General features: G+C 42.7%; 1 protein-coding gene across 1 annotated transcript; it reads left to right on the forward strand.

The window, feature by feature from the left end:
• The first annotated feature begins 82 nt into the window (after window positions 1-82).
• On the forward strand, window positions 83-27,622 carry ada (adenosine deaminase). The gene is made up of 11 exons (XM_076098474.1): window positions 83-244; window positions 15,887-15,948; window positions 16,844-16,966; window positions 18,654-18,797; window positions 18,892-19,007; window positions 20,891-21,015; window positions 24,335-24,406; window positions 24,936-25,037; window positions 25,282-25,349; window positions 25,459-25,588; window positions 26,714-27,622. Exons 1-11 carry the CDS (start codon window positions 98-100, stop codon window positions 26,816-26,818), a joined length of 1,194 nt encoding a protein of 397 aa, XP_075954589.1. The 5' UTR covers window positions 83-97; the 3' UTR covers window positions 26,819-27,622.
• The last annotated feature ends 198 nt before the right edge of the window (window positions 27,623-27,820 follow it).

Consider the following 27,820-nt stretch of genomic DNA (forward strand, 5'->3'; position numbering starts at 1 on the left):
TGTTACAGCCTCTCGGGATGTTTGTACAGTAGCACCAATGCACTCGGGGGCTGCTGCTTTTTTGCCTCTTGATAATAGGAAGGCGTGTCCCGCAGTCATGCATATAATAGCCAGACGAGCAGCGACAGACTTCGGCTCTCCAGTCCTCGGCTCTCTGTGCACCAGCAGACACACCGGCAGCCGCAGGCTTTTTACCGTGATGGCCGAGCTCTCGTGCGAACAAGTGGTATTCAACAAGCCAAAGGTACGTTATCAGCCGGTGGCACAGGGTAGTATTAACCAATGGCATTTCAATGGAAAGCTGGTGAAATACTTGAAGAAAGAAATAAAATACAAAAAAAAACATGATATACCGGTACCGGTGAGTAGCCTATGTGTGTGTGTGAGTGTCTGTCTGTGTGTATTGGGGTGACTGTGTGTGTGTCTCTCTCTTACCCGGAGTGAAATACGAAAGAACATTTCACCGCTTTCACTTTGACATGTGATAACCCGGCTTTAAATTACAAGCACCGCGGTGGTGAAAATAACTTTTTACAGATATATTTTCCACTGAGCAAATTCCCACACTTTTTGTCTGGTTATTATAAACAGTGTAATCTTTTTTTTTACACTTCCACGGAGCAAAGAAATGAAGCTAATAAATATCCGAACTTGGATCCGCTTTTTAACAGCTTGCCTTGTAGTCGATGTCATTCTGCGTTAATGCATGCACGTGGGATGAAGGAGTTCCCCTTATTCACGTGAGCAACTCTTCACTGCAATAGAAACACAAACATGTATTTGCTTGTTTTTGTCACAGTAGTTCTTTTGTTGGCTGGTATAGAGACGGCTCGCTTGCATAACAAAGCCTTAAAGTGAAATATGGACCTTTCATTCTCAGCTATGGTTTCACATGCACATCTGGCACACGTGCAGGGAATGTATACACACTGGTGCCCTTTGGAGTCGTGACTGGGCATGAACCTTCTTGACTGGGCATGCACCTGATCTGCTGACAGTTGATAACAAGACAGGAAATGACACATACAGCACAGAGCATAACTTGTAAAAGCAGAGGCATTGTTAGAGTGAAGGCTGCTTGATGATCGATTAAATATGAATTTGCTCTGGTGGAAATGATACCACTGGTAGCGTCATTGTCTGTTGCAGCAACCACCAGTTCACCATCCATGCTTCATATGCTGTACAGTATAGTCACAGTATAGTAGCTAGGTTAGGACAGTGTGTGCTCGTGTAGTAAGTAATAATGCAATTATTTCATCATTGATTCATTATTTTCTCAATTTATTGTCAACAAACAGTAAAAAATGACCGTCACATTTTTTTTATTTATAAAATCCACATCTGACATCTTCAAATCTCAAAAAAGACAAAAGTATGTTAACAGTAATATCAAACAGGAAAGTAGCAAATCCTTGCAACTGAGAGAATGGAACCACCGTATATTTGCTATTTTTGCTTAAAAGAAACGACCGTAATCATTGTTCGATAAAGAAAATAGTTGGCAATTTATTTTCTGGCAATCGACCAATCAACTTTTTTTATTTCAGTGAGTTTCTGTTGTGGTTCAGACGTACACTCTGCTACAGCTGGATCAGTTGAATGTTATCAAAGCACCAGTGTGTACGGTTTCTTGGGCAGAAATGGAATAATATGTTCACAACTATGTTTACATTAGTGTATAATGACCTGAAATTAAATATGTTTTAATGCATTAAATATATTCAATATTGTTGGGAACGTAGAGGAGCGTGTTTGGTTATCAGCATCTAAGAAACTAAATTCTTGACATCAATAGAATTATTAATGTCAGTAACAATTATTAATGATTATTAATAATAACGGGGCACCACCCTGCGAACAGGGACCAATAACCAAACAATAAAACTAAGTCTCATAATTAGCGTTCACTCATAATGTCAATAGTCTGATTACTATTACACGTTCAGAGTGAAAGTGAAGGTTTAAGTTCGAGCACAGGCCACTACATCCAGTTATTATTACACACATATGCACAAGTAATCACAGACGACTGCTCTTTAAAATATAACAGAGTTTATTAAATCAAAATAATAAATGATCAAATCAAGTACTATCAAAATCAACAAACACTATCATACAATTATGTATCTAATACCTAAAGTCAAATGAATAAAGTGGGGTAAGGATATGTATATAGATATATGTACATGTGTGTGTGTGTGTGTGTGTGTGTGTGTGAGTGTGTGGAAACAAAAGGGGGGGGGGGGCTACTCAAACCGTGATGGTACGTAACCTAAAAAGGGGCGCGTGAGCCTACAAGCAAAGATGGCGGAGTCTATTGACCCGCGACAAGATAGCTGAGAGGTGGCTACGTGTAACCACGTGGGACGGCGCACAATGTGGGTTGAGACAATAGATTACGCGACCACGTGTCTGAGAGATTCACCCAAAATCAGTAGCTCTAACTACGTGTGTGTGCGGGTTAGTAGAGAGAGAGAGAGAGAGAGAAAATCGAGCTCTGAGCGCGGTGCTCTGCGCAGTAGTGAGGCAGTGAGGAACAGCACGCTTTTGCGGTGATAGTTGCGGTTCTAGATCTCACTCGCAGAGCCGATTTAAAGAGGAGAGAATGAAAACAAAAACAAAATAAAAGAATCCCCAAAACAAACAGATCTTTGTCACTGCGGTGAAACGCGAGTTTGTCTCCTTATCACCCCGAAACTCGGTCGGCCAGACGAGAGTCGGCCACCGTAGTTTTAGTTTTTAGAGTGATAGAATCACAAGCTCCACATCCACTAACAGCGACGGATCAAATGCGAACGGTTACAGCAGAAAATACACAATATAACGGGACTCCGTGGTCCGCGATGCTGGCGTAATAACACGTTATAACACGACAGTAACTTAACACAACAAGATACAGGAATAACAACGACATAAACGAATAGTCTAAATTAAGCTAATGCTATGCTAAGCTAAGCTAGGCCCAGATACCAGTAACTCTTACTTGTAGAAGCTTCGTTCGGTAGGGTACGTTTCCCGTGGTGGGGATCACTCGGTCCTCGAGTAGCCGCTGGCTCTCGGTGGCGCGGCCTCGGGGCTGGCTGGCGCAGACTCGGCCTCCTCGCTGCAGAGAGGGGCTTTTTAACTTCGGCTGAGGGACGAGGTTTGGGTCGTCCTTCCCGGAAATCTTCGGCGAGGAACGATTGTTACCTTCTGCCGGCGGTGTGTACACAAAAAGGGTGGGAGAACGGGGCATAGAAGTTATCCGTTCTCGCACTACAGGATCCAAAACTCAAAATAAAACACAGTCTGTTCGACCAGCGAATGTTGCATGTGACCTGATAGGATTTGATGAGGCCGCGGTTCCTCGTGGATCTTCTTGTCCCCTGGACGAGTCCGGAGTGAAGAGGCCTTGTGGACCTCCTGACACCAGCGCGTGTCCGGGGTGAAGAGAGCCTTGTGGATCTCCTTACACCAGCGGTGTCTGGACGGAAGAGAAATAATTCTAGCTGTGCTCAGGCTTATAAACCAGGTGGCACAACCAGTGGGGGGCCCTTTCTTGGCCAATGAGGGACCAGCATCAGGTTTCTGCTGGAGCTGGGGGGTGTGGTCCTCCGGCATGAGGTTTCTTGCAGATCCCAGATCAGGCGTTTTGGTGAAAGGAAGGAACATGGCTGCTCCTTTATTTGAAAAGCACGTGTGAAGGTCTCAGCCAGCCAGGACAGCAGGGTCAGATCCCAACATCCCCCCTTTGGTCTGAAGAGCGGGGTGATGGCCACGGTCTTTAGAGCAAACCAAGGGCTGGCACGTGCATCCATGTGGTGGGAAACACTGTCCAGGTATTCCTGAGAACCTGAAGAGGTTAGACAGTCCAAGTATTCCGGGAACCAAAAGCAGTGGTTAAAACAGTCAGTGTTCAGTGTTCAGTGTTCATAGAGTTCAGAGTTCATGGAGTTCAGAGTTCAGAGTTCATAGGGTTCAGAGTTCATTGGTATCTGGGCTGATGACTAAGGTGGCATCTGGGCAGATGACTTTAACTACCTCTGCCTACATCTACTATCATACACAATTCAAATCATAGGTGAGCAAAAACATTATTCCCAAATAATTCAATCGCTAATCATGATTTTGTGATAATCCTAGCATTGCGGTATAGTGTCAAAGAAAGTAACAACCCAAATAAAACAAAACAAAACACAAAAGAGAGAAGAGAAGAGTAGAAAGAATAGAAGCAGGTGAGGGGGGGAAACAGTGGTTACTGGTTCTACTCCTAGACGGGACTGGAGTCCGTCGGCGGAGCAGTCGCAGGTTGGTTAAAACGTGGGGTTACGAATAGGAGGGAATCCAGTCTGGTCTGTAGCTTCTGGATGTATTTGTACATAATGTGCGTTTATCTCTCTCTGATCGGTACAATTAGAGCGAGTTCTATGTCTAAGTTTTAGGATCTATTGGAATTGCGCTGCCAAGACTATAGGCCAGAGGTACCTGTGAGGGTTGCATAACAGTAGTGGTAGCAGATTTACGGATTTTGTTAACACAGTCTAGGGTGACCAGCTAGGCTGGGGTTTTCCGCTGTTGGCTGTTAACGGATGAGCTTTTCTCTGATGAGGTCCTGCTTTAAATCTGACTGCTACTGCGTAGGTTATGTCTTCTTTGGTCACTGCTGGTAGAGTCTCTAAAGCATGCAAAGGGTTATTTATGAGAGTGGAGCGTAAGTTTACAGTCACAATGAAAGTTTTTCAGGTCTTGTAAATGTTCTGGTTGAAGTTGGATTTGTTAGCGGTTAGTGCATGCCTACAGGGCGAGTTGAAGCATGCAGTTAAACGTTAGTAGTCAATGGTAAGCCGGATTTTCTGGTTGGTTTCAACACTGGCTAGATTGGCGAGTTGCACTCCCTGCGAAGTGCATCTCTCTAAGTTTCTGTTGTCAGAGCCTTCCCCCCTCAAGCTGTTCAAGTGGCGAGGGCTCATACCACCACGTCACCGCCAGCACTCAGGGAAGCGTCGAGAACGGCTTCATTCTGTAGTGTGTCATGGCGGGTAATGATGACATTTCCCCCGCCCCTCCCCCCTAATTAGAGATGGAGACAGGTCCCCCGCGCAAATCAAGTTCAGTTCCCTAAAGCGGGGCAGGAGCTGGAAGAAAAACCTCGTGCACTAGGCATCTTCTGTCCCATGCGGCACTGGCGACTTGACACGCCCGGGCGATGACTCGGCTGAAAGAAGGCGGTGGCTTCGTTGAACAAACTGGAGGTGGATCACGCTGACAGAGCAGGATAAACAAGGCTTAGCTGACAAAGGATTTTCCGAACTAGGGTGCTGGAAGGGCCTCTAAGGTTGTGGTACCCTAGAGGTGTATGCGAAAGGTGGGGGGGACACATTAGGTTCGTTTCTGACCTGGAATCGAGTAGAGCAAGTGTGTTATGGCCCCCCAGTATGACTGAAATATATATATACACAACGGGCATTGTCTTTGTGAACAAGGTCGCCCAAGAAGGTTAAAGAACAGGGGGGGGCGCGCAATTGGGAGTGGTCGTTTCAGGGAGTGTGCCGAGTTCTCTTCCCCACCCTACTAAGTAGACTTGAGCAGCAGAGGGGAAGGTCACTTGGCTTAGTCAGGTGGGCTGCGAGTCGGTGTCGGGTTTTCTGACGAGTGCGGTGGCATTACCTGATTTGGACCCTGAGACAGTCATCAATACTCGAGTAGCGAATATTTGGATCGAAGCGCTCTACGTCCTTCGTGCGGGACTCTATGTGATAGGTGCGCAGGCCCTGCGCGCGGAGAGGGCCTAAGCCGTCTGAATCGCCATAATTATTAAAATCAAGGGGAGGGTGATCTACCTCTCCCCACGTGGGAGAGGGTGTTCGTTCTAGGCGTACACTTGACATATGCGGAATGTCTCGCTCGCCTGTGGAAGTGGGCTCGGACCCACTTAGGTCACTCAGGACCTGGGAGTACTCCCCCCTTCTCCTGTCATCAGAGAGGGCGAGTTTGAGGAGACCAGCAGCTGCATCTTGTGGTGCAGGGTTGTCTGGCTCCTGGTGAGCTTCTGCTCCTAACCTGTACGGTTTTTGACTGCCCATTTTACTTCTTTGTAAATGGCAACAGTGGTTAGAATTCCCTACTGTTAGTAAGAAAAACGGTTAGTGTTTACGGTTAATGCAGGCGCACAGTGAAATGCCTAGTTCTGTGACTTACAATTTCTACTGTTGGACGTCAATTACTGCTCTGAGGTGCACAGTGAAATGCCTAGTTCTATGACTTATAATTTCTACTGTTGCTCTGAGGTATTAACTACTGCTTTTCAACTCAAAGGTAGAAAATGCTAATGTAGTTTCAGCACTTCTGGCCTGTGACAGCTGTGTGTAACTTTTCTTTGAGGGATTAAGAAAAACAAAACAAAGTTTTGGTTTTACAAATAAACGATCAAATCTACTAAACACAGCTGACTGTTAGTTTAGGAAATCTAACGAATGATCTAACCTGGAAAGGAAAAGAAGTAACAAATTTCAGAAAGGAAATTAAAATTGAAAATTTAATTAAAATTAAGATTAAAATCAAAATTAAAACTAAATTAAAATAGGAAAACGTTTTGAATATCAAAAATCAAACTATTTTGGAAAATAATTTTCAGAAATTTGGATTATTCAAAAAAAATTAATAATTCAACTTTCTAAGGAAAATTAATTATTCAAAAATTATTCAAAATGATTCGAAGGTATACTATGGATTAGTGTGCATACATACTGCAATAAAACTGGAATAACGTAGCCTCACACGGGGCACCATTATGTTGGGAACGTAGAGGAGCGTGTTTGGTTATCAGCATCTAAGAAACTAAATTCTTGACATCAATAGAATTATTAATGTCAGTAACAATTATTAATGATTATTAATAATAACGGGGCACCACCCTGCGAACAGGGACCAATAACCAAACAATAAAACTAAGTCTCATAATTAGCGTTCACTCATAATGTCAATAGTCTGATTACTATTACACGTTCAGAGTGAAAGTGAAGGTTTAAGTTCGAGCACAGGCCACTACATCCAGTTATTATTACACACATATGCACAAGTAATCACAGACGACTGCTCTTTAAAATATAACAGAGTTTATTAAATCAAAATAATAAATGATCAAATCAAGTACTATCAAAATCAACAAACACTATCATACAATTATGTATCTAATACCTAAAGTCAAATGAATAAAGTGGGGTAAGGATATGTATATAGATATATGTACATGTGTGTGTGTGTGTGTGTGTGTGTGTGTGAGTGTGTGGAAACAAAAGGGGGGGGGGGGCTACTCAAACCGTGATGGTACGTAACCTAAAAAGGGGCGCGTGAGCCTACAAGCAAAGATGGCGGAGTCTATTGACCCGCGACAAGATAGCTGAGAGGTGGCTACGTGTAACCACGTGGGACGGCGCACAATGTGGGTTGAGACAATAGATTACGCGACCACGTGTCTGAGAGATTCACCCAAAATCAGTAGCTCTAACTACGTGTGTGTGCGGGTTAGTAGAGAGAGAGAGAGAGAGAGAAAATCGAGCTCTGAGCGCGGTGCTCTGCGCAGTAGTGAGGCAGTGAGGAACAGCACGCTTTTGCGGTGATAGTTGCGGTTCTAGATCTCACTCGCAGAGCCGATTTAAAGAGGAGAGAATGAAAACAAAAACAAAATAAAAGAATCCCCAAAACAAACAGATCTTTGTCACTGCGGTGAAACGCGAGTTTGTCTCCTTATCACCCCGAAACTCGGTCGGCCAGACGAGAGTCGGCCACCGTAGTTTTAGTTTTTAGAGTGATAGAATCACAAGCTCCACATCCACTAACAGCGACGGATCAAATGCGAACGGTTACAGCAGAAAATACACAATATAACGGGACTCCGTGGTCCGCGATGCTGGCGTAATAACACGTTATAACACGACAGTAACTTAACACAACAAGATACAGGAATAACAACGACATAAACGAATAGTCTAAATTAAGCTAATGCTATGCTAAGCTAAGCTAGGCCCAGATACCAGTAACTCTTACTTGTAGAAGCTTCGTTCGGTAGGGTACGTTTCCCGTGGTGGGGATCACTCGGTCCTCGAGTAGCCGCTGGCTCTCGGTGGCGCGGCCTCGGGGCTGGCTGGCGCAGACTCGGCCTCCTCGCTGCAGAGAGGGGCTTTTTAACTTCGGCTGAGGGACGAGGTTTGGGTCGTCCTTCCCGGAAATCTTCGGCGAGGAACGATTGTTACCTTCTGCCGGCGGTGTGTACACAAAAAGGGTGGGAGAACGGGGCATAGAAGTTATCCGTTCTCGCACTACAGGATCCAAAACTCAAAATAAAACACAGTCTGTTCGACCAGCGAATGTTGCATGTGACCTGATAGGATTTGATGAGGCCGCGGTTCCTCGTGGATCTTCTTGTCCCCTGGACGAGTCCGGAGTGAAGAGGCCTTGTGGACCTCCTGACACCAGCGCGTGTCCGGGGTGAAGAGAGCCTTGTGGATCTCCTTACACCAGCGGTGTCTGGACGGAAGAGAAATAATTCTAGCTGTGCTCAGGCTTATAAACCAGGTGGCACAACCAGTGGGGGGCCCTTTCTTGGCCAATGAGGGACCAGCATCAGGTTTCTGCTGGAGCTGGGGGGTGTGGTCCTCCGGCATGAGGTTTCTTGCAGATCCCAGATCAGGCGTTTTGGTGAAAGGAAGGAACATGGCTGCTCCTTTATTTGAAAAGCACGTGTGAAGGTCTCAGCCAGCCAGGACAGCAGGGTCAGATCCCAACATCCCCCCTTTGGTCTGAAGAGCGGGGTGATGGCCACGGTCTTTAGAGCAAACCAAGGGCTGGCACGTGCATCCATGTGGTGGGAAACACTGTCCAGGTATTCCTGAGAACCTGAAGAGGTTAGACAGTCCAAGTATTCCGGGAACCAAAAGCAGTGGTTAAAACAGTCAGTGTTCAGTGTTCAGTGTTCATAGAGTTCAGAGTTCATGGAGTTCAGAGTTCAGAGTTCATAGGGTTCAGAGTTCATTGGTATCTGGGCTGATGACTAAGGTGGCATCTGGGCAGATGACTTTAACTACCTCTGCCTACATCTACTATCATACACAATTCAAATCATAGGTGAGCAAAAACATTATTCCCAAATAATTCAATCGCTAATCATGATTTTGTGATAATCCTAGCATTGCGGTATAGTGTCAAAGAAAGTAACAACCCAAATAAAACAAAACAAAACACAAAAGAGAGAAGAGAAGAGTAGAAAGAATAGAAGCAGGTGAGGGGGGGAAACAGTGGTTACTGGTTCTACTCCTAGACGGGACTGGAGTCCGTCGGCGGAGCAGTCGCAGGTTGGTTAAAACGTGGGGTTACGAATAGGAGGGAATCCAGTCTGGTCTGTAGCTTCTGGATGTATTTGTACATAATGTGCGTTTATCTCTCTCTGATCGGTACAATTAGAGCGAGTTCTATGTCTAAGTTTTAGGATCTATTGGAATTGCGCTGCCAAGACTATAGGCCAGAGGTACCTGTGAGGGTTGCATAACAGTAGTGGTAGCAGATTTACGGATTTTGTTAACACAGTCTAGGGTGACCAGCTAGGCTGGGGTTTTCCGCTGTTGGCTGTTAACGGATGAGCTTTTCTCTGATGAGGTCCTGCTTTAAATCTGACTGCTACTGCGTAGGTTATGTCTTCTTTGGTCACTGCTGGTAGAGTCTCTAAAGCATGCAAAGGGTTATTTATGAGAGTGGAGCGTAAGTTTACAGTCACAATGAAAGTTTTTCAGGTCTTGTAAATGTTCTGGTTGAAGTTGGATTTGTTAGCGGTTAGTGCATGCCTACAGGGCGAGTTGAAGCATGCAGTTAAACGTTAGTAGTCAATGGTAAGCCGGATTTTCTGGTTGGTTTCAACACTGGCTAGATTGGCGAGTTGCACTCCCTGCGAAGTGCATCTCTCTAAGTTTCTGTTGTCAGAGCCTTCCCCCCTGAAGCTGTTCAAGTTGACGAGGGCTCATACCACCACGTCACCGCCAGCACTCAGGGAAGCGTCGAGAACGGCTTCATTCTGTAGTGTGTCATGGCGGGTAATGATGACATTTCCCCCGCCCCTCCCCCCTAATTAGAGATGGAGACAGGTCCCCCGCGCAAATCAAGTTCAGTTCCCTAAAGCGGGGCAGGAGCTGGAAGAAAAACCTCGTGCACTAGGCATCTTCTGTCCCATGCGGCACTGGCGACTTGACACGCCCGGGCGATGACTCGGCTGAAAGAAGGCGGTGGCTTCGTTGAACAAACTGGAGGTGGATCACGCTGACAGAGCAGGATAAACAAGGCTTAGCTGACAAAGGATTTTCCGAACTAGGGTGCTGGAAGGGCCTCTAAGGTTGTGGTACCCTAGAGGTGTATGCGAAAGGTGGGGGGGACACATTAGGTTCGTTTCTGACCTGGAATCGAGTAGAGCAAGTGTGTTATGGCCCCCCAGTATGACTGAAATATATATATACACAACGGGCATTGTCTTTGTGAACAAGGTCGCCCAAGAAGGTTAAAGAACAGGGGGGGGCGCGCAATTGGGAGTGGTCGTTTCAGGGAGTGTGCCGAGTTCTCTTCCCCACCCTACTAAGTAGACTTGAGCAGCAGAGGGGAAGGTCACTTGGCTTAGTCAGGTGGGCTGCGAGTCGGTGTCGGGTTTTCTGACGAGTGCGGTGGCATTACCTGATTTGGACCCTGAGACAGTCATCAATACTCGAGTAGCGAATATTTGGATCGAAGCGCTCTACGTCCTTCGTGCGGGACTCTATGTGATAGGTGCGCAGGCCCTGCGCGCGGAGAGGGCCTAAACCGTCTGAATCGCCATAATTATTAAAATCAAGGGGAGGGTGATCTACCTCTCCCCACGTGGGAGAGGGTGTTCGTTCTAGGCGTACACTTGACATATGCGGAATGTCTCGCTCGCCTGTGGAAGTGGGCTCGGACCCACTTAGGTCACTCAGGACCTGGGAGTACTCCCCCCTTCTCCTGTCATCAGAGAGGGCGAGTTTGAGGAGACCAGCAGCTGCATCTTGTGGTGCAGGGTTGTCTGGCTCCTGGTGAGCTTCTGCTCCTAACCTGTACGGTTTTTGACTGCCCATTTTACTTCTTTGTAAATGGCAACAGTGGTTAGAATTCCCTACTGTTAGTAAGAAAAACGGTTAGTGTTTACGGTTAATGCAGGCGCACAGTGAAATGCCTAGTTCTGTGACTTACAATTTCTACTGTTGGACGTCAATTACTGCTCTGAGGTGCACAGTGAAATGCCTAGTTCTATGACTTATAATTTCTACTGTTGCTCTGAGGTATTAACTACTGCTTTTCAACTCAAAGGTAGAAAATGCTAATGTGGTTTCAGCACTTCTGGCCTGTGACAGCTGTGTGTAACTTTTCTTTGAGGGATTAAGAAAAACAAAACAAAGTTTTGGTTTTACAAATAAACGATCAAATCTACTAAACACAGCTGACTGTTAGTTTAGGAAATCTAACGAATGATCTAACCTGGAAAGGAAAAGAAGTAACAAATTTCAGAAAGGAAATTAAAATTGAAAATTTAATTAAAATTAAGATTAAAATCAAAATTAAAACTAAATTAAAATAGGAAAACGTTTTGAATATCAAAAATCAAACTATTTTGGAAAATAATTTTCAGAAATTTGGATTATTCAAAAAAAATTAATAATTCAACTTTCTAAGGAAAATTAATTATTCAAAAATTATTCAAAATGATTCGAAGGTATACTATGGATTAGTGTGCATACATACTGCAATAAAACTGGAATAACGTAGCCTCACACGGGGCACCATTATGTTGGGAACGTAGAGGAGCGTGTTTGGTTATCAGCATCTAAGAAACTAAATTCTTGACATCAATAGAATTATTAATGTCAGTAACAATTATTAATGATTATTAATAATAACGGGGCACCACCCTGCGAACAGGGACCAATAACCAAACAATAAAACTAAGTCTCATAATTAGCGTTCACTCATAATGTCAATAGTCTGATTACTATTACACGTTCAGAGTGAAAGTGAAGGTTTAAGTTCGAGCACAGGCCACTACATCCAGTTATTATTACACACATATGCACAAGTAATCACAGACGACTGCTCTTTAAAATATAACAGAGTTTATTAAATCAAAATAATAAATGATCAAATCAAGTACTATCAAAATCAACAAACACTATCATACAATTATGTATCTAATACCTAAAGTCAAATGAATAAAGTGGGGTAAGGATATGTATATAGATATATGTACATGTGTGTGTGTGTGTGTGTGTGTGAGTGTGTGGAAACGAAAGGGGGGGGAGCTACTCAAACCGTGATGGTACGTAACCTAAAAAGGGGCGTGTGAGCCTACAAGCAAAGATGGCGGAGTCTATTGACCCGCGACAAGATAGCTGAGAGGTGGCTACGTGTAACCACGTGGGACGGCGCACAATGTGGGTTGAGACAATAGATTACGCGACCACGTGTCTGAGAGATTCACCCAAAATCAGTAGCTCTAACTACGTGTGTGTGCGGGTTAGTAGAGAGAGAGAGAGAGAGAGAAAATCGAGCTCTGAGCGCGGTGCTCTGCGCAGTAGTGAGGCAGTGAGGAACAGCACGCTTTTGCGGTGATAGTTGCGGTTCTAGATCTCACTCGCAGAGCCGATTTAAAGAGGAGAGAATAAAAACAAAAACAAAATAAAAGAATCCCCAAAACAAACAGATCTTTGTCACTGCGGTGAAACGCGAGTTTGTCTCCCTATCACCCCGAAACTCGGTCGGCCAGACGAGAGTCGGCCACCGTAGTTTTAGTTTTTAGAGTGATAGAATCACAAGCTCCACATCCACTAACAGCGACGGATCAAATGCGAACGGTTACAGCAGAAAATACACAATATAACGGGACTCCGTGGTCCGCGATGCTGGCGTAATAACACGTTATAACACGACAGTAACTTAACACAACAAGATACAGGAATAACAACGACATAAACGAATAGTCTAAATTAAGCTAATGCTATGCTAAGCTAAGCTAGGCCCAGATACCAGTAACTCTTACTTGTAGAAGCTTCGTTCGGTAGGGTACGTTTCCCGTGGTGGGGATCACTCGGTCCTCGAGTAGCCGCTGGCTCTCGGTGGCGCGGCCTCGGGGCTGGCTGGCGCAGACTCGGCCTCCTCGCTGCAGAGAGGGGCTTTTTAACTTCGGCTGAGGGACGAGGTTTGGGTCGTCCTTCCCGGAAATCTTCGGCGAGGAACGATTGTTTCCTTCTGCCGGCGGTGTGTACACAAAAAGGGTGGGAGAACGGGGCATAGAAGTTATCCGTTCTCGCACTACAGGATCCAAAACTCAAAATAAAACACAGTCTGTTCGACCAGCGAATGTTGCATGTGACCTGATAGGATTTGATGAGGCCGCGGTTCCTCGTGGATCTTCTTGTCCCCTGGACGAGTCCGGAGTGAAGAGGCCTTGTGGACCTCCTGACACCAGCGCGTGTCCGGGGTGAAGAGAGCCTTGTGGATCTCCTTACACCAGCGGTGTCTGGACGGAAGAGAAATAATTCTAGCTGTGCTCAGGCTTATAAACCAGGTGGCACAACCAGTGGGGGGCCCTTTCTTGGCCAATGAGGGACCAGCATCAGGTTTCTGCTGGAGCTGGGGGGTGTGGTCCTCCGGCATGAGGTTTCTTGCAGATCCCAGATCAGGCGTTTTGGTGAAAGGAAGGAACATGGCTGCTCCTTTATTTGAAAAGCACATGTGAAGGTCTCAGCCAGCCAGGACAGCAGGGTCAGATCCCAACAATATGTTGCAATCTGCTAGATGCCACTCAATCCTACACAGCAAGCCAGCTGAGAACTAACGAATGTTTTGTATTTGTGGTTGGAAAATGACTTGATCGATTATACAAATAGTTGACAATACATTTTTTGTCAATCAGCTAATTGAGTTTCTGTTCTGGTTTAGATGATTATCAATGATAAATAAACACAGAAGCTAAAATGTTGCGTCACAACTGGACTTCTCATTCACTGTGCTGTGCTGTGCTTCTCATTCACTGTGTTTAGTGGCAATCAGTATAATCTCTTTATATAACTAACCACAATGTACTAAAGGAAGTTCTGTGAGTACTGGAATCATTTCCGAGCTGCACGTTACACCACACCAGGCTTTTAAGGGAAGAGAATAGATGTAAACAAAAGACACACTCAAGCAGTTTCAGTAACACACATTTCTTCTTGTTGCAAACATTTGATTTCAAGATCTTTTTAGTTTTGGTTTCACCACACAGCTGGACACAGCTGGACACAGCTGGACAACGTGTACATGTTTTTATGTTCTATCTAAGTAGCAAGGCAATAACGAAGCAGGTTTAAACAGCAGTTGGTCATAATTGGTGCTTATTTTATTATCTATTATCAGGTTATCACAGGGTACTGTCTTGATTTATTAATCAATCATTTGGCCCCCACTTTATCAGAAAACTGTGAATGAAAGTTCACCACCGAAGTTCTAATGATCTCTACAAGTCCAAGGTGGTGTCTTCAAATGTTTTGTGTTCAACCAAAGCCCCAAAATATCCAATCTACAATAATATCAAACAGAAAAAAGCAGCAAGTCTTCACATCTGTAAATATGGAAATAGAGGATGTTGGAGTTTTTACTTAAAAGAAGACCCAACTATTCATCAATCATCTAAATAGTTGCAGATTAATTCTCTGTCCTCTGACAAATAGATTCATTCTTTTATCTTAAATCGTAACGCACAAGAAATGTTTGTTTTATTAAAAGCTGATGGCTGATGTAGGGTTCAACGTTAATGTTTTTTTTCACTCGTCCAGTTGTGCAAGTAAAGAATCTACTTGCATAAAGTCAATTTGTACTTGCTTCTTTTTAGGAGCATGCTTATTTATTAGTGGTTACCAAATAACAACAAAGACCGAAGTTAATTGTAATGTTTTATGTTTGTCGTGGAAAAAACCTTCAACCTTGACAAGCAGTTGTCCTCCAAAACATTAATACTTTTCAATATTATTGATACTCGTTTTAACGTTGAAGAAATACAACGGCTCCCTTAGAGTTCAATGCAATTATAGATTTACTGTGTATCAAGAATAATACAGCAAACCGAGGGCTAGTCCATGGAGCAGCACACTGAATTCTATTCAGGCATTTACTTGTATGCCTTATTTAACTCCTCCTGTTGTGGTCCGTGTTTACTGTGTTTCCACCCATTTTCATGAAATAGAGAATATTCCGCCAATGACCACACCCCTTTTTATATCCTCTTCTAGAATATTAATAATAATAAAAAATCCCCATGGGTGAAGTTAAGACCTTAAACAGCTGGATGGAGCTTAACTGGGGTCATTAGAAGGCTCATTGACTGCTTTCTTAAACTTTATAGATCCAACATTTTCACTGATTACTGGTTTTATTCAGTTTTTTGACATTAACATGCTCGTTTTCTTCTTCGCCATTGCTCCCAACCAGGAAGAGAAATGAAATGTATGCTGTCAGACCTTCTTTAATTAAACCTCACCCTGACTGATGAGCAAAGATTAGGCCTCATGTTGTTGAAGGAGGAGCATAGATTATCGGTGTCATCTGCCACAATAAATCACTGCTGTCAGCGCTTGAAGGAGAGCCAGAACATTTCATCTTCTTTGACCCTTTGCTGGCCTTTTAACCACTTGTTGGGCTGCAGTCAAAACACTGAACTGCAACACCACCATCACTGCGCTCTCTGGCTGCTCTGTTTTTGTAACACTACTGGGTATCTTACCTCTAGTGTACAGCGAGGCTTGGATATATGGCAACGCCCATCTGTTTGAAGATAATTTGTTTTAATTGATCATTTATTGTTGCGTATCTTTCTCATCCGCAGGTTGAGCTGCATGTGCACCTCGATGGAGCCATCAGGGTGCAGACTATTCTTGATGTTGCCAAGTAAGTTAAGAAAATACGTCATACAGTTCTTTTGATTAAAACGTACTGAAAAGTAAAAAAGAGCACCACTAATAAATCACACAAACGGGTGTTTATATTCACTTATATTGGTCTATAAATAACAAGAAATTGCATTACATAAATGCAAAAGATATGTTTGAAATATTGTTACCATAACAAAGTTGTATTCACCAAAGAGGTGGACAGAAAAACAGCACACGTTTGTTTTAGCGACTGCAAAATGTGCTCAGAACATATCTTGGTCACATTTCACGGATAGCCAAAATTAAAGGATCCTTCAAAATGTGGTAATGTTTAAAAATGATTAACTGTTATCAGATCTTATGTGAGTACATATGTACAAACCCAACAGACACATTAGCATTAGTTTGGGGTCGTGTTTTTGTCCTCCCGATGAAAGGAAGTCACATGTTCACTCTTCTATCTCTGTTTTGGTCTCCACAAACTTCTGAGGAAAACACCTCTCTCTTTAGCTGCTAAAGATCCTTCACTATGTTCACCACCTAGTAGAACTGTGTCTGTGCTGAGCAGTTAGTGTATCGGGTTTATGCAAAAAAACAAGCTCCCAGCTGAACATGACGCTACTGAGAGCGAACCAAAATATAAAATTGTTGGCCCATAGAAGCAAAACAATGAGCTGAAAGATGCTGAAATGTTCGATAGAGCTCAGGGTTAATTGAGGTTCAGTCGGGGGATAATTCTCTTTGGGTTTGCCACTATGAGCGACACCTTTCACATAACACGGCCGACACATTGGTAATGTAAAAAATATAGATTAGATCAGCTTTGACTCGTAAATATTGGTATTCAAATGAAATTGAAAATGCAACACTGTCCCTGAACTGTTCCATTTTTCCCCCTCTCCTGTTTCCAGGAGACGCGGCATCCCTCTGCCAGCAAATACCGTGGAGGAGATGACGCAGATCATTATCCTCCAACAGCCTGCCACCCTCACCACGTTCCTGGGCAAGTTTGCAGAATACATGCACGTGGTTGCGTAAGTGCTCACATGTCTCCTTTACGATTCAGTTACATAAAAACGGTGTTTTCTTTGCTGAGCAGGTGAAAGGGAGTGCAAAGAGCAAAAGTTTGAGTGATTAAGAGTCAGGGTCCGCCTTATTGCTGTCACAGGAATGTTACTCCAGGATGTTCTTCGATGAGGGTCAACGTCCGGGCAGTCTGTTATCACGCATGTGCACTTGTGTTATACAATTATGACGCATCCAACCAGAGTGTGTAGTCTGGTTTGTGATGGATCGGGGTGGGGATTCTAAATGCCGGACATGCAGAACAGGAAGACATCAATATCGAGATCAAGTGTCAACTTGGCAACTAAACTAAGAGGAGGGTAAAGTTGTTTGGGAACCCTTTCCGGAGCCTTATATTTAGTCCTCCAGTGACAGTTGAACTGTTAAGAAAAGACCAAATAAAGTCTTTCAGTCGCTCGACAGCCGTGAAAGCTTTCAACAATGACGGTCTGTAGTGGCGGGACTGCAGCACACAGTTGTGGTGAATGGACCCTCTTGTATCAAGGCTCTTGAAAGCCTTGTGTGCAGTGCGGCTTCAACAGCATGGGGAACTTGCTAGCTGAGTTTAGCTCATGCAGAATTGTTGTATGAGCTTGGTGGTGAGTGTTTGGAGGGGTGGGGGTGGGGGGGTTACTGAGAGGATGCTGGAGAACAACACATTCAGACCTGTGTAAATGCTGGAAGCTGTGTTGTTGTTCGTCATGTGATGTGGGCCAGAAAGTGTGCAACTGAGTCTAAAGTAATGATGAACGTGGAGCTGTGGTTCTTCTAATACTGTCACAGCACATTATGTTATGCAGTACAATCATGTGTATAAAATGTGATAAGCAAATGGCCAAGGACTGTATACAAACTTCATAAATATTTGAAGCTCTCCCCAGCGTTATTTATATATATATATATATATATACGGTATATACATATCTATACACATGTATAACTCTTCACATGTACAAAGAAGACCAGGGAAATGGTTTCCATTTTTGCTTGAAAAATGTACTTGAATTATTCTTCAATTGACAGAATAGTTGCTGATTAATTTTCAGACTGACGATTGTTGCAGCTCCAACAAACAATAACAGTTGATTTGTTTCTTCTAAGTTCACCATTTTGTAGAAAATGTTGTTACGGGTAACTTTATAAGGCACATTTTACTTTACAGTTGTTCTGCTTCCTGCTGTGCTGCAGATAAAGTGGAGGGTCGAAACTGCTGTAGTGTAAAATGACGCACTCTGTGGAGCGCTAAAGCAACAATCAAGCAACAATAACTAGTAAGACCTATTCAGTCTATTCAGTTTCTCAAAACTGAGTCTACTAGTTGATTTTGAGGAGAAAAATAATACAAGGTTGTTATGGCCAAACACATAGTTATGACCCTCAGCAAACACAAACGCTGTCTTTCAGATGTCATTTACAATTTTTAATATTTCTCAAAGGGAAATACTGAAATAAAATTGAATCTAGGATTAGAAATATTTTAAAGAATCTCTCCTGCTCACCCCAAAAATCATCTTCATACAGTCCCTTGCAGATGTTTTTTCCACTACACTCTTCTTAATCCTAGAATAGATGTGAGGTATTTAAATAAGAGATAAGAGATTGTCAGAGTCAAAGAGCAACGTTACTCATGTCGTGTTTTCCTTTGTTCTCTTACAGTGGAGACAGAGAGGCCATAAAGAGGATAGCCTATGAATTCGTTGAGGACAAAGCCAAGGAGGGAGTGATTTATGTGGAGGTCAGATACAGCCCGCATTTTCTGGCTAACACTAAAGTGGATCCAATACCGTGGAACCAGAAAGAGTAAGTCTTTGGGGAAACCTGGTGTTGGTGTTGCTTAAAGGCAGGGATGTATTCACTTTCACTCGTTGCATGTTTCTGTATTTTCTTCACTCAGAGGTGACCTGAGCCCAGACGAGGTGGTGCACCTGGTTAACGAGGGCCTCAGCGAGGGGGAGAGGGCCTTCAATATCAAAGCCAGGTCCATTCTATGCTGCATGCGCCACATGCCAAGTAATGAACTGTTCATGCTCCTGTCGCCCCAAAACAACCTTGTGAGAGAAGGTTCCTCTCTGTACTGTCTTTTGTCTTTTCTTAAAGCTCTGCCTCGGTTATTCTTATCAATTAATGAGCTCGACAAAAAGAAAGACAGAGAAACAGAAAAGTTGTAAGTTTATAATGACAATGCAAACATGCTGATGTTGAGCAGGTGTCATTTTTACCATGTTCACCATTTTAGTTTAGTTTGTTAGCATGCTAACATTTGCGAATTAGCGCTAAACAGAAAGTACAGCTGAGGCTGGTGGGAATGTCATTAGTTTTGCAGCTATTTGTCTATAAACCAAAGTATTGGACAATTTACAACTTTGACCTGATGATGACACAAAAGAAAAATCAGGGGGTCACCAACGTCGTTAGGATTTATCCTGAGAGGAACATGAACATCTGTATTAAATTTGATTTCAGTGCTTCCAATAGTAAAAGACAAAAATATCAATCAGCTAGAGGAAAAGTCAGGGCGTGATCCAAAGTCAATAGGATTCATTCTCTGGGGACCAGTAATGTTTGTACAAAATGTTATGGGAACCCAGCCAATACTTGCTGAGATATTTCAGTTTAGACCGAAGGGGTGGACCGAAAATCAACAGACCAATATTGCCTTCACTAGCTCAGGAAAAGTCTGTTTTCACACAACGGTACAACTATTTGGAATCGTTGTACTAGTGGTAGCTGGAGCAGTAGTGGTAATATCAATTACAGCAACTGTGTCGATCACTGTGTACAGTCTACAAGCTGTACCAGTACAAATCATGGTGGTAACATCAGCAGTTGCTGTCTCAGCGGCAGCAGCAGTGACTATAGGGAGAAGGTTTCTGCAAATCTGCTCTGTTCCATTTATGCAGCTGTTTCCTGTGTTGCCCTACAGCCAAATGCAATTCATATCTGTCATTCTGTATTTTACGATGCATCTCTTACACAAACTAGTTATAGAGCGATTGCATCTTAACGTAGGAGACTTCCTGAACATATGGAGGACATCTGATTTTGTCATTATACATGTGAAAACAAAGGGCTATTTAAGGGAAACCTCATCTTATACAAGCTGTTGCATAACAGTATGCAGTTAGACTTGTGTTATAACTGCAGTATGTTTGACTTGTGTATGTCAAACTATGTATGTCTAACTGCAGTATGCTGCCTTATATTGTGTTCTGATTATGAATACTGTTTGATGATCTGGGACATTTACATTGTAAAAGTAGGTTATGTTTTCATACAGTAAGAAAAGTCAACATGTGATGCAGCAAATTGAAGGAATAGTTATGCTTGTTTGCAAGAAGATAAGAACACTGATACCACTCTCGTGTCTGTAAGTACATGTGAAATTACCGCCAGGTGACAGTTAGCTTAGCTTAGCATAAAGACTGGAAACAAGGGGAAAACAACTTGCCTGAAAAGTAACTAAATCAAAACATTAAGATAAGCTAAGCTAGTCGGCGGCTGCTGGTAGCTTCATATTTAGGCTACAGTACAGACATGGGAGTGATATCAATCCTCTCGTCTAATTATCGGAAACAAAGCAAATGAGCACATTTCCTAAACTGTTGAACTATTCCTTTAAGAAGTAGTCCCGGTTACTGTCAGCCAGCAGCTTGGTTAACGTTGTCTTGTGCTCATCGTAGCTGTAGAGTGATACAGAAGGATGTAGCATGGTGCTTCAACTGTATCATCACATTTCACCTACACATCATCTGCATGTGTGCATGTGTGTGTGTGCGCGCGCGTGTGTGTGTGTGTGTGTGTGCGTGTGTGTGTGTGTGCGTGCGTGTGTGTGTGTGTTTGAGTTGGCAGGACCAAAATGTGTCATAATATAATGTGTGTTATAAATTCTCTAGGCTGGTCCATGGATGTGGTGGAGCTGTGTAAGAAATATCACCATGAAGGTGTGGTTGCCATCGATCTGGCAGGCGATGAATCACTCAACTGTGAAGCCAATCCAGAGCACAGGAATGCTTATGAGGTGAGCGGGTTGAAACAACCAACAGACAGTCAAAGCATGAGGGGGATTAAAAAAGGTGCTGGCTTTGCCGTGTTTTGCTTACTTTAATCACAGCCTTACACACATAACAATAACTTGTATACCAACAACAGCAATAATGGTAATAATTATAACCAAGATCAGCTAAACCACTGGTTCCCAACCTGTCGCCAAAGCTTCAAAGGGGGGTCATGAGGCCTCCTTGATTGTAAGACAACTTTTTAAAGAATATATACAGTTGGCCCATATCTTAGCATTTCATTTCTCTGGAGAAAACTAAATTAAATTGTTATTCTATAGATTTGGATTATTCCTTTTGTTTTTTAATCTCATAGATAAGGGCATGGAGAAGACCTGACACAGAGGTGGCTAACGTAAAGTACACACGTCACACTTAGCAGCGTTTGTTTTGACCGTATCAGAGTCTTTTTTTTTAATAACTGAAGATGGTAAACTTCGATTGTATGGACCCAGTACTTGTTTGGAGCAGGTGGCTTGGCATTACACGTTGCACCTTTAAGGACAAAGGTTCGGTACCACTGACAACAGCAGCTTGTTCTGCTGCTTCATCAGGAGCCGAGTGTTTTGAGCCACTTAATGCGTTTTTGAAAAAGCCGTTGATTTTTTAAACAGTTTAACAAGAAGTGTGATTGCTGAAGGAAAATTGCAGACAGAATACATAAATAGACTGCTTACTTTAGCATTATAGCACAGTGGACATCCTTTTTATTGCCAGCATATTGCATCATTTTGAAGTTGTAAAAACATTTCATAGTCACAGAGTCCACCTCGTGTTCCCACACGCTGCAGGCTGATGGAAATATGGCTGCGGTTTATCGCCCCTACAACTTTCAGGAATCCTTAGAAAGACTTGGAGGCTTGGTTTTGTTGCTACAGTACAAGTATATACATGGAATTTGACCTGTGCATTTAACCAATTCTAAGTGTTGTAGGAGCAATGGGCTGCTGTAAAGCCCCCAGGGAGCAACTTAGGGTTCAGTGTCTCACCCAAGGACACTTTGACATACAGACAATAGGGGCCAGGGATCCAACCGCCAACCCTTAAAAGACGTCCTGCTCTCCCCACTGAGCTACAGCCTGCTAAACTGATAACATGCCCATCAGCCTCGGCTGTACTATGTGTTCAGAGCTAAATAGCAAATGTTAGTATGTTAACACGCTGAGTGATGAACGTGGTAAACACTATACCTGCTGAACATTAACATGTTAGTCTTGTTAAAATAGGTTTTATGTAACATGTTGCCCCTGTCACGGGGCATGACGGGGGACTCAAACGCAGACCAGGCAGAGTAGCGTGAAGAAGGTGTTTATTAACACAAATAGGAATTGTTACCAAACACCACTGGGAGTCCAAGCACACGACAAGAGAGGAAAATCCAGCAGGAACTAGACAAGGCAGGCAGACGGGGAAACCGGGAACAGGACAAGACAAACAGGCGGGTAGAACACAAACAATGACCTGGCAGTGAGTGACTGAGAGACAGGGGTTTATAAAGTGGCTTGAACAGGTGAGGGGAGTTGTGCTGATGAGGAGGGAGTGCTTGATTAGAGGCAGGTGAAGGAAGTTAGGTGTGCTGAGGGAGTGACTGACAGGTAGAGTGAGGAGGGTGAAGCTACACAAAGACACAGAACACACAAGTCAAAGCCTGACTGTGACAGCCCCACATGATTCACACTGTAATGTGGAGGAACATGTTTCTCAGACTTGGTGAGAAGGTATCGAAGACTTCTTTGGTAACCTGCAGAATAGGTGCACGCCCTACTGTACCATTGTCTATTGTCATTCTGTACTGCCATACTGGTTTAGATTACAGTTGGCCAACTTTCTGATCTGGATTTGTGGGTTTGAGGTGGTTTCGGCTGACAAACTGTTTTACTTTTCACTGTTAGAAAATCGTCTCAAATTGATGTGGACTCCAATGTCGTTATCTGTAACCAACACAGTACCGAAGTATAACCTAATACTCACAAATCAATCTCTTAAGAACCGACGAAAAATCCAATTTGGTTTTCAGCATTGATTAATTCAAGGAGGACCACAGTGAGTAATCAATTTTGCCTGTCAGACCACAATGAATGCAGTAGATTAATCAGTTAAAACGTTACAGTGCTGGACGTAGAGCAAATCTTACCTGAAATTGATTGCATGGATGGTTGGACTCGACTACACAGGGACAGTTCATTTTTTAAATATATTTTTCAGTGTAATATGAGAATGATTAGTGGAGGTAGTATATACTAGAAGTGTCCTTATAGTCATCTGACAGTTACTGCTTATTTGCTGTGTTGAATTTATTATCACACATTTCTGTGTTTGAAGCGTGTTGATGTGGTAATAGTGTAGAGGTGCAAAGGTGGACAGTAAACACCAAATGTAAATTCTTCATCTATGAGTCTGTTGCCTCTCAGTCACTCATTATTAAGATGTCAAACATGCCAAAGTCATCCAGTGGGTGGCTTTCAATAGTTTGTGGGTACGAAAGTGTAAAATATTTTCATACACTCCCTGCCTGAAATTATTGATCAATAATTCACAAGATGACCATAAAATCAAAATAATCCAGTTGAAAGTATAGTATTTGCAAAGGTTGCACATATTTTGTTGATTAGCTCTTTACCAATCAAGCATCAATAAGGCCGTCATACCATTCAAATGATTTGTCCATAATTAAACTGTGCTGTACTAACTCTGCAAAATCAATCCTCTTTCAAATAGTCTCTTGAAATGTATTTTTTATTGAAAGGCTTTTTACAACCATCTTTAATTCAGGATTGTATGTGTGCATGCAGGTTGGCATGTGTGTGTATGAAATTTCATGCGAGTTTGTTTGTACGACTTATTCAAGTACAGTTTACTTTCCTCATGTTGTATGCATACAGTTTATGATTTTGTGTGTCATTTTCATACTTCAATTATTAACAAGAAGCAGAACTCACTGAGCAGAGTCCACGCTAATATTGAGGGTAATCTTCATAGCTACATGACATCTAGATACCTGCAGATTAAGCAAGCCACACTTAGTGTATCCAAGGTTAAGAATGCTAAAATGAAAGCAGATAACAAAGTGCACATACTGTAAAAATATCAATGCCATTGTTCATTTAATTGTAGTTCCCAGTAAAGAACATCCTTTTCCATCCGAAACAAAGCAAGTGTGCACAAAAAAACTAAATGATAAACCGCGCCTCGCTAGGTGCTGCAGAGCTGCAGATGTGAAAGCCAGATGTTTGGCGGTGCAGTTTGGTTGCTGATGCGTTTTGTGATTGATTTTGTTGACAGGAAGCGGTGCGCTGTGGGATCCACAGGACAGTTCACGCAGGAGAAGTGGGCCCCCCGTCCGTAGTGAAGGAGGTAAGCCGTTCAACAATGACGTGAGACATTTCTGAACAGGGTGTCATATGAGAACTGAATTCTCTCAGGAACTAAACAAAACAATGAAGTCACGCACAAACAATATAAATTAGTAAACCGGTTATAGCAGGAATAGATCCAAAAGAAACAAAACGTTGGCCAGGTTTAAGTCGGCGAAGGAGCAGATTGGGAGTGTCTGAAAGTGGACTGGACAACAACTGCACAAAGGGCTACACAAACACATACAAATACATGTGTAGATGCATAACTGCGACAACATTTTTCACTCTTTGTGTCCATCTCAGCAGCTGTATTTAAACTGCTTTAGTGAAAAGCTACAGTACGTCTTACTGCCTAAATAAGTGGCCACTCTAACGCCTTCCCTGAAAGTGACAGCTCATCAGCTATGCCACAACAGATGGAAGTGCGCCTCTAGAAATAGCCTGCAAATTCTGCTGACAAGTGCAACATGGAGGATTGTTTTTGTGGTTTATAACCTTTCGCCTCTTGACCCGTCTTTATATTTTAGGCTGTAGAAGTGCTGAAAGCTGAACGGGTTGGACACGGTTACAGAACATTGGAAGACCAAGTTCTGTACAAAAACCTGCTGGCTCAGAACATGCACTTTGAGGTGAGGAATCATCACCATCACACCACAGGTTATTGATTTCTGCAAGAATCATTTTGATCATTGCAGAGTGGGATCATTTTATCAGGTAATTATAGCAACATAGCTGACTGCATTACTACAATACCCACCAGTAGGAGCACAGTGATACGCTGACCTCTAGTGGAGCCTCCAGAATCACAGCTGGAAGAAGAAAGACTGCAGTAATTAGGTTTCTCAGTGCTTCCTGTGCTGTTTCGGATTGCAGGTGTGTCCTATTTCCAGTAAGCTGACAGGTGCCTGTGACCCAGACTTCACCAAGCATCCGGTCATCACGTGAGCTGTGTTTATTGTACATGACGGCCTTGTTATTAACCTGCATTCAAGTAGAATTGGGGGCTTAATTCATTTTTTTGGTCTGGATTTCCTCATTTTCTTTGTGCAGGTTCAGGAAGGACAAAGCGAACTACTCCCTGAATACAGACGACCCACTGATCTTCAACTCAAACCTGCACCTCGACTACAGCACGGCGCACAAATACATGGGATTCACGGAGGAGGAATTCAAACGACTGGTGAGATCAAATGCATGAATAATTACAGCAGTGGTTCACAGGACGAAGGCATTTGAATATATTTTTGAAATCATAGCACGGGGTGTAGATGCCCTGTGCATGGTAATAACTTCATCAGTTGCTAATTAAAGCAGGAACAAAATCTCCAATGCCTCAAATCCTATTAATAATTACAATTATTAACCTATTTTACACAGTGTGTGAAGAATTGTGCTTCCCATCCAGGTTTCATCCGGTTTGCACATGGATTGATCATTAAATGAAAAGTTTTACATGGTGGACTCTAATTTGCTTTCTTGCCAAGAGTTAGATGAGAAGAATGATAGAGGAGGAAACAGCTAGCCTGTCTCTGTTTAAATGTAACAATATCTGTCCACCAGCCCCTCTAAAGCTCACTAGATACCATGTTATAGCTTGTTTGTAAGCAGAGCTGGCCCTGAACTATTTGGTGCAATATAGGGAAGATTTGAACCGGTGCCCGTTGCATCGCAACCAATTCCACCACCAATCATCGTGTTCATACACTCACCCAGAAACCGCATAGTTTTATGTCTTTGAGATTTCTCGAGGCAGATATGTGGATGGTTCGTGCAACACACTTAAAAGAAAAAATATTGTTTTCCCGAACACCAGAATAATTATTCCAACTTTTTAAGGTGGGAATAACTGACGTTGATTTTAGCTATTTATTAAACTAGCCGTATAACGTTACTATGTGCCGGGTGATGCTGTAACCCAGAAAATAGGGCCTATTCATTGTAATCTAAATATGACAAAATCAGATCCACATTCACAAGCTTCTACAATAAGTGATGAACACATTAATGAATCAATGGATATAATATAACAAACATTATTCTGAAAAGTACTTTGGTACTTTTAGTATATTTTGATGTAAATACTTTCGTACTTTTACTTGTAACTGAGTATTTTTGCACTAAAGGGAAAGGTTGGACTGGCTATGCTAAGCTAACTGGTCGTTGGCTGGTACAAGCAGCATGAATCATCTCATCTCACTCTTTGCAAGACAGTGGATAAGCGCATATCACAAATTGCTGAACTAGTCCTTAAAATTGAACTCAAGCACACTAAATATGCACCTTAGTGGCTTCTTGTGTCTCGTAGAACATCAGTTCTGCAAAGTCATGCTTCCTGCCTGAGACGGAGAAGAAAGAGCTCGTCCACAGACTGTACGGGGCGTATGGGATGGTCAGGTCGACTGCCTTTTAAACCTGACGAAGAAGTCTGAGGAGGAAGCGGGACCTAACCCAGGGACAAACCTTTATCTCACCCACCTGACACAGCGGAATGTCTTTTCCTAATTTGTAACCAGACATAAAACCTACAGAATAGTATTTGAAATATGCCGTTTATCATGTGGCTGCTGCCTTCACCTCACATATTTGTACATCATCATGTCAGTATTCCATCCAAGTACTTGGATACCTTTTAATACTTTAGTTCACAGCTCAGTTTCCAGAGGATGTCATGGTGCTCTGCAAGGTGTTAAAAATACGGGCAAGCAAATTGTTTTTGTGTTTATATGAAACCTCTGGATACATTCTTCATCTTGCGTTTACATCCTGTTATGAACAGAATCAGGAAAGCTGTTGATGCACAATGACTCAGTTTGAACACTTTGTCAGCATGTAAGGGAGGGGAAAGGATTGAAGATTTGCTACTTATGGGGTAAATATGGCGTACTGTGAATATCCATAGTTTTGCTTAAGGGAGGAGTAATTGAATCAAGTGTCAGAAACATGTGCTTTCTGCCTTAAACGTGTAACAAAAGGTTAAACGGCTCAATACCAAAAGTGTAGTCTCACATTAATACACTAGGGGGCGCACTAGTCACCTAAATGGACAAACCACAGTGTACCGACTGGTCATTATTACTCAATTCTTTTGAACTATATATTTATTTAAAACATTGCAATCCCATTTCACTACCTAAAAAGAGCACTTCCAGTTATACACATTTATGGCAGTTATGAAAGGTATCTTTGAACATAATAAAGGCTATAATGAAATGTTTGTGCATGTCAGCTTGTTTCTTTAAGATGATAATCTACAGTACACTACTGTACTTTTTATAAACCAGTACTTATATGTATTTTCATTATAGGGAATTAACTTAAATCGGACACTAAGAGAAATTGCAACAAAACACAGATAAACTACAGATAAACTGCTCTGTCCTGATCCTGTTTCTTTACATGTAAAGAAATAAAT

Source organism: Anarhichas minor, unplaced genomic scaffold (assembly GCF_050575085.1).
Source record: "Anarhichas minor isolate MPS153535 unplaced genomic scaffold, ASM5057508v1 ptg000003l, whole genome shotgun sequence".
Lineage (NCBI taxonomy): Eukaryota > Metazoa > Chordata > Actinopteri > Perciformes > Anarhichadidae > Anarhichas > Anarhichas minor.

What these genes read in the sequence shown, in the direction of transcription:
- ada (XM_076098474.1), top strand. Translation starts at nt 98, where the DNA reads ATGCATATAATAGCCAGACGAGCAGCGACAGACTTCGGCTCTCCAGTC. An exon ending in GAATACATGCACGTGGTTGC is followed by an intron (nt 16,967 to 18,653) that starts GTAAGTGCTCAC and finishes GTTCTCTTACAG; the next exon opens with TGGAGACAGAGAGGCCATAA. An exon ending in ACCAAGCATCCGGTCATCAC is followed by an intron (nt 25,350 to 25,458) that starts GTGAGCTGTGTT and finishes TTCTTTGTGCAG; the next exon opens with GTTCAGGAAGGACAAAGCGA.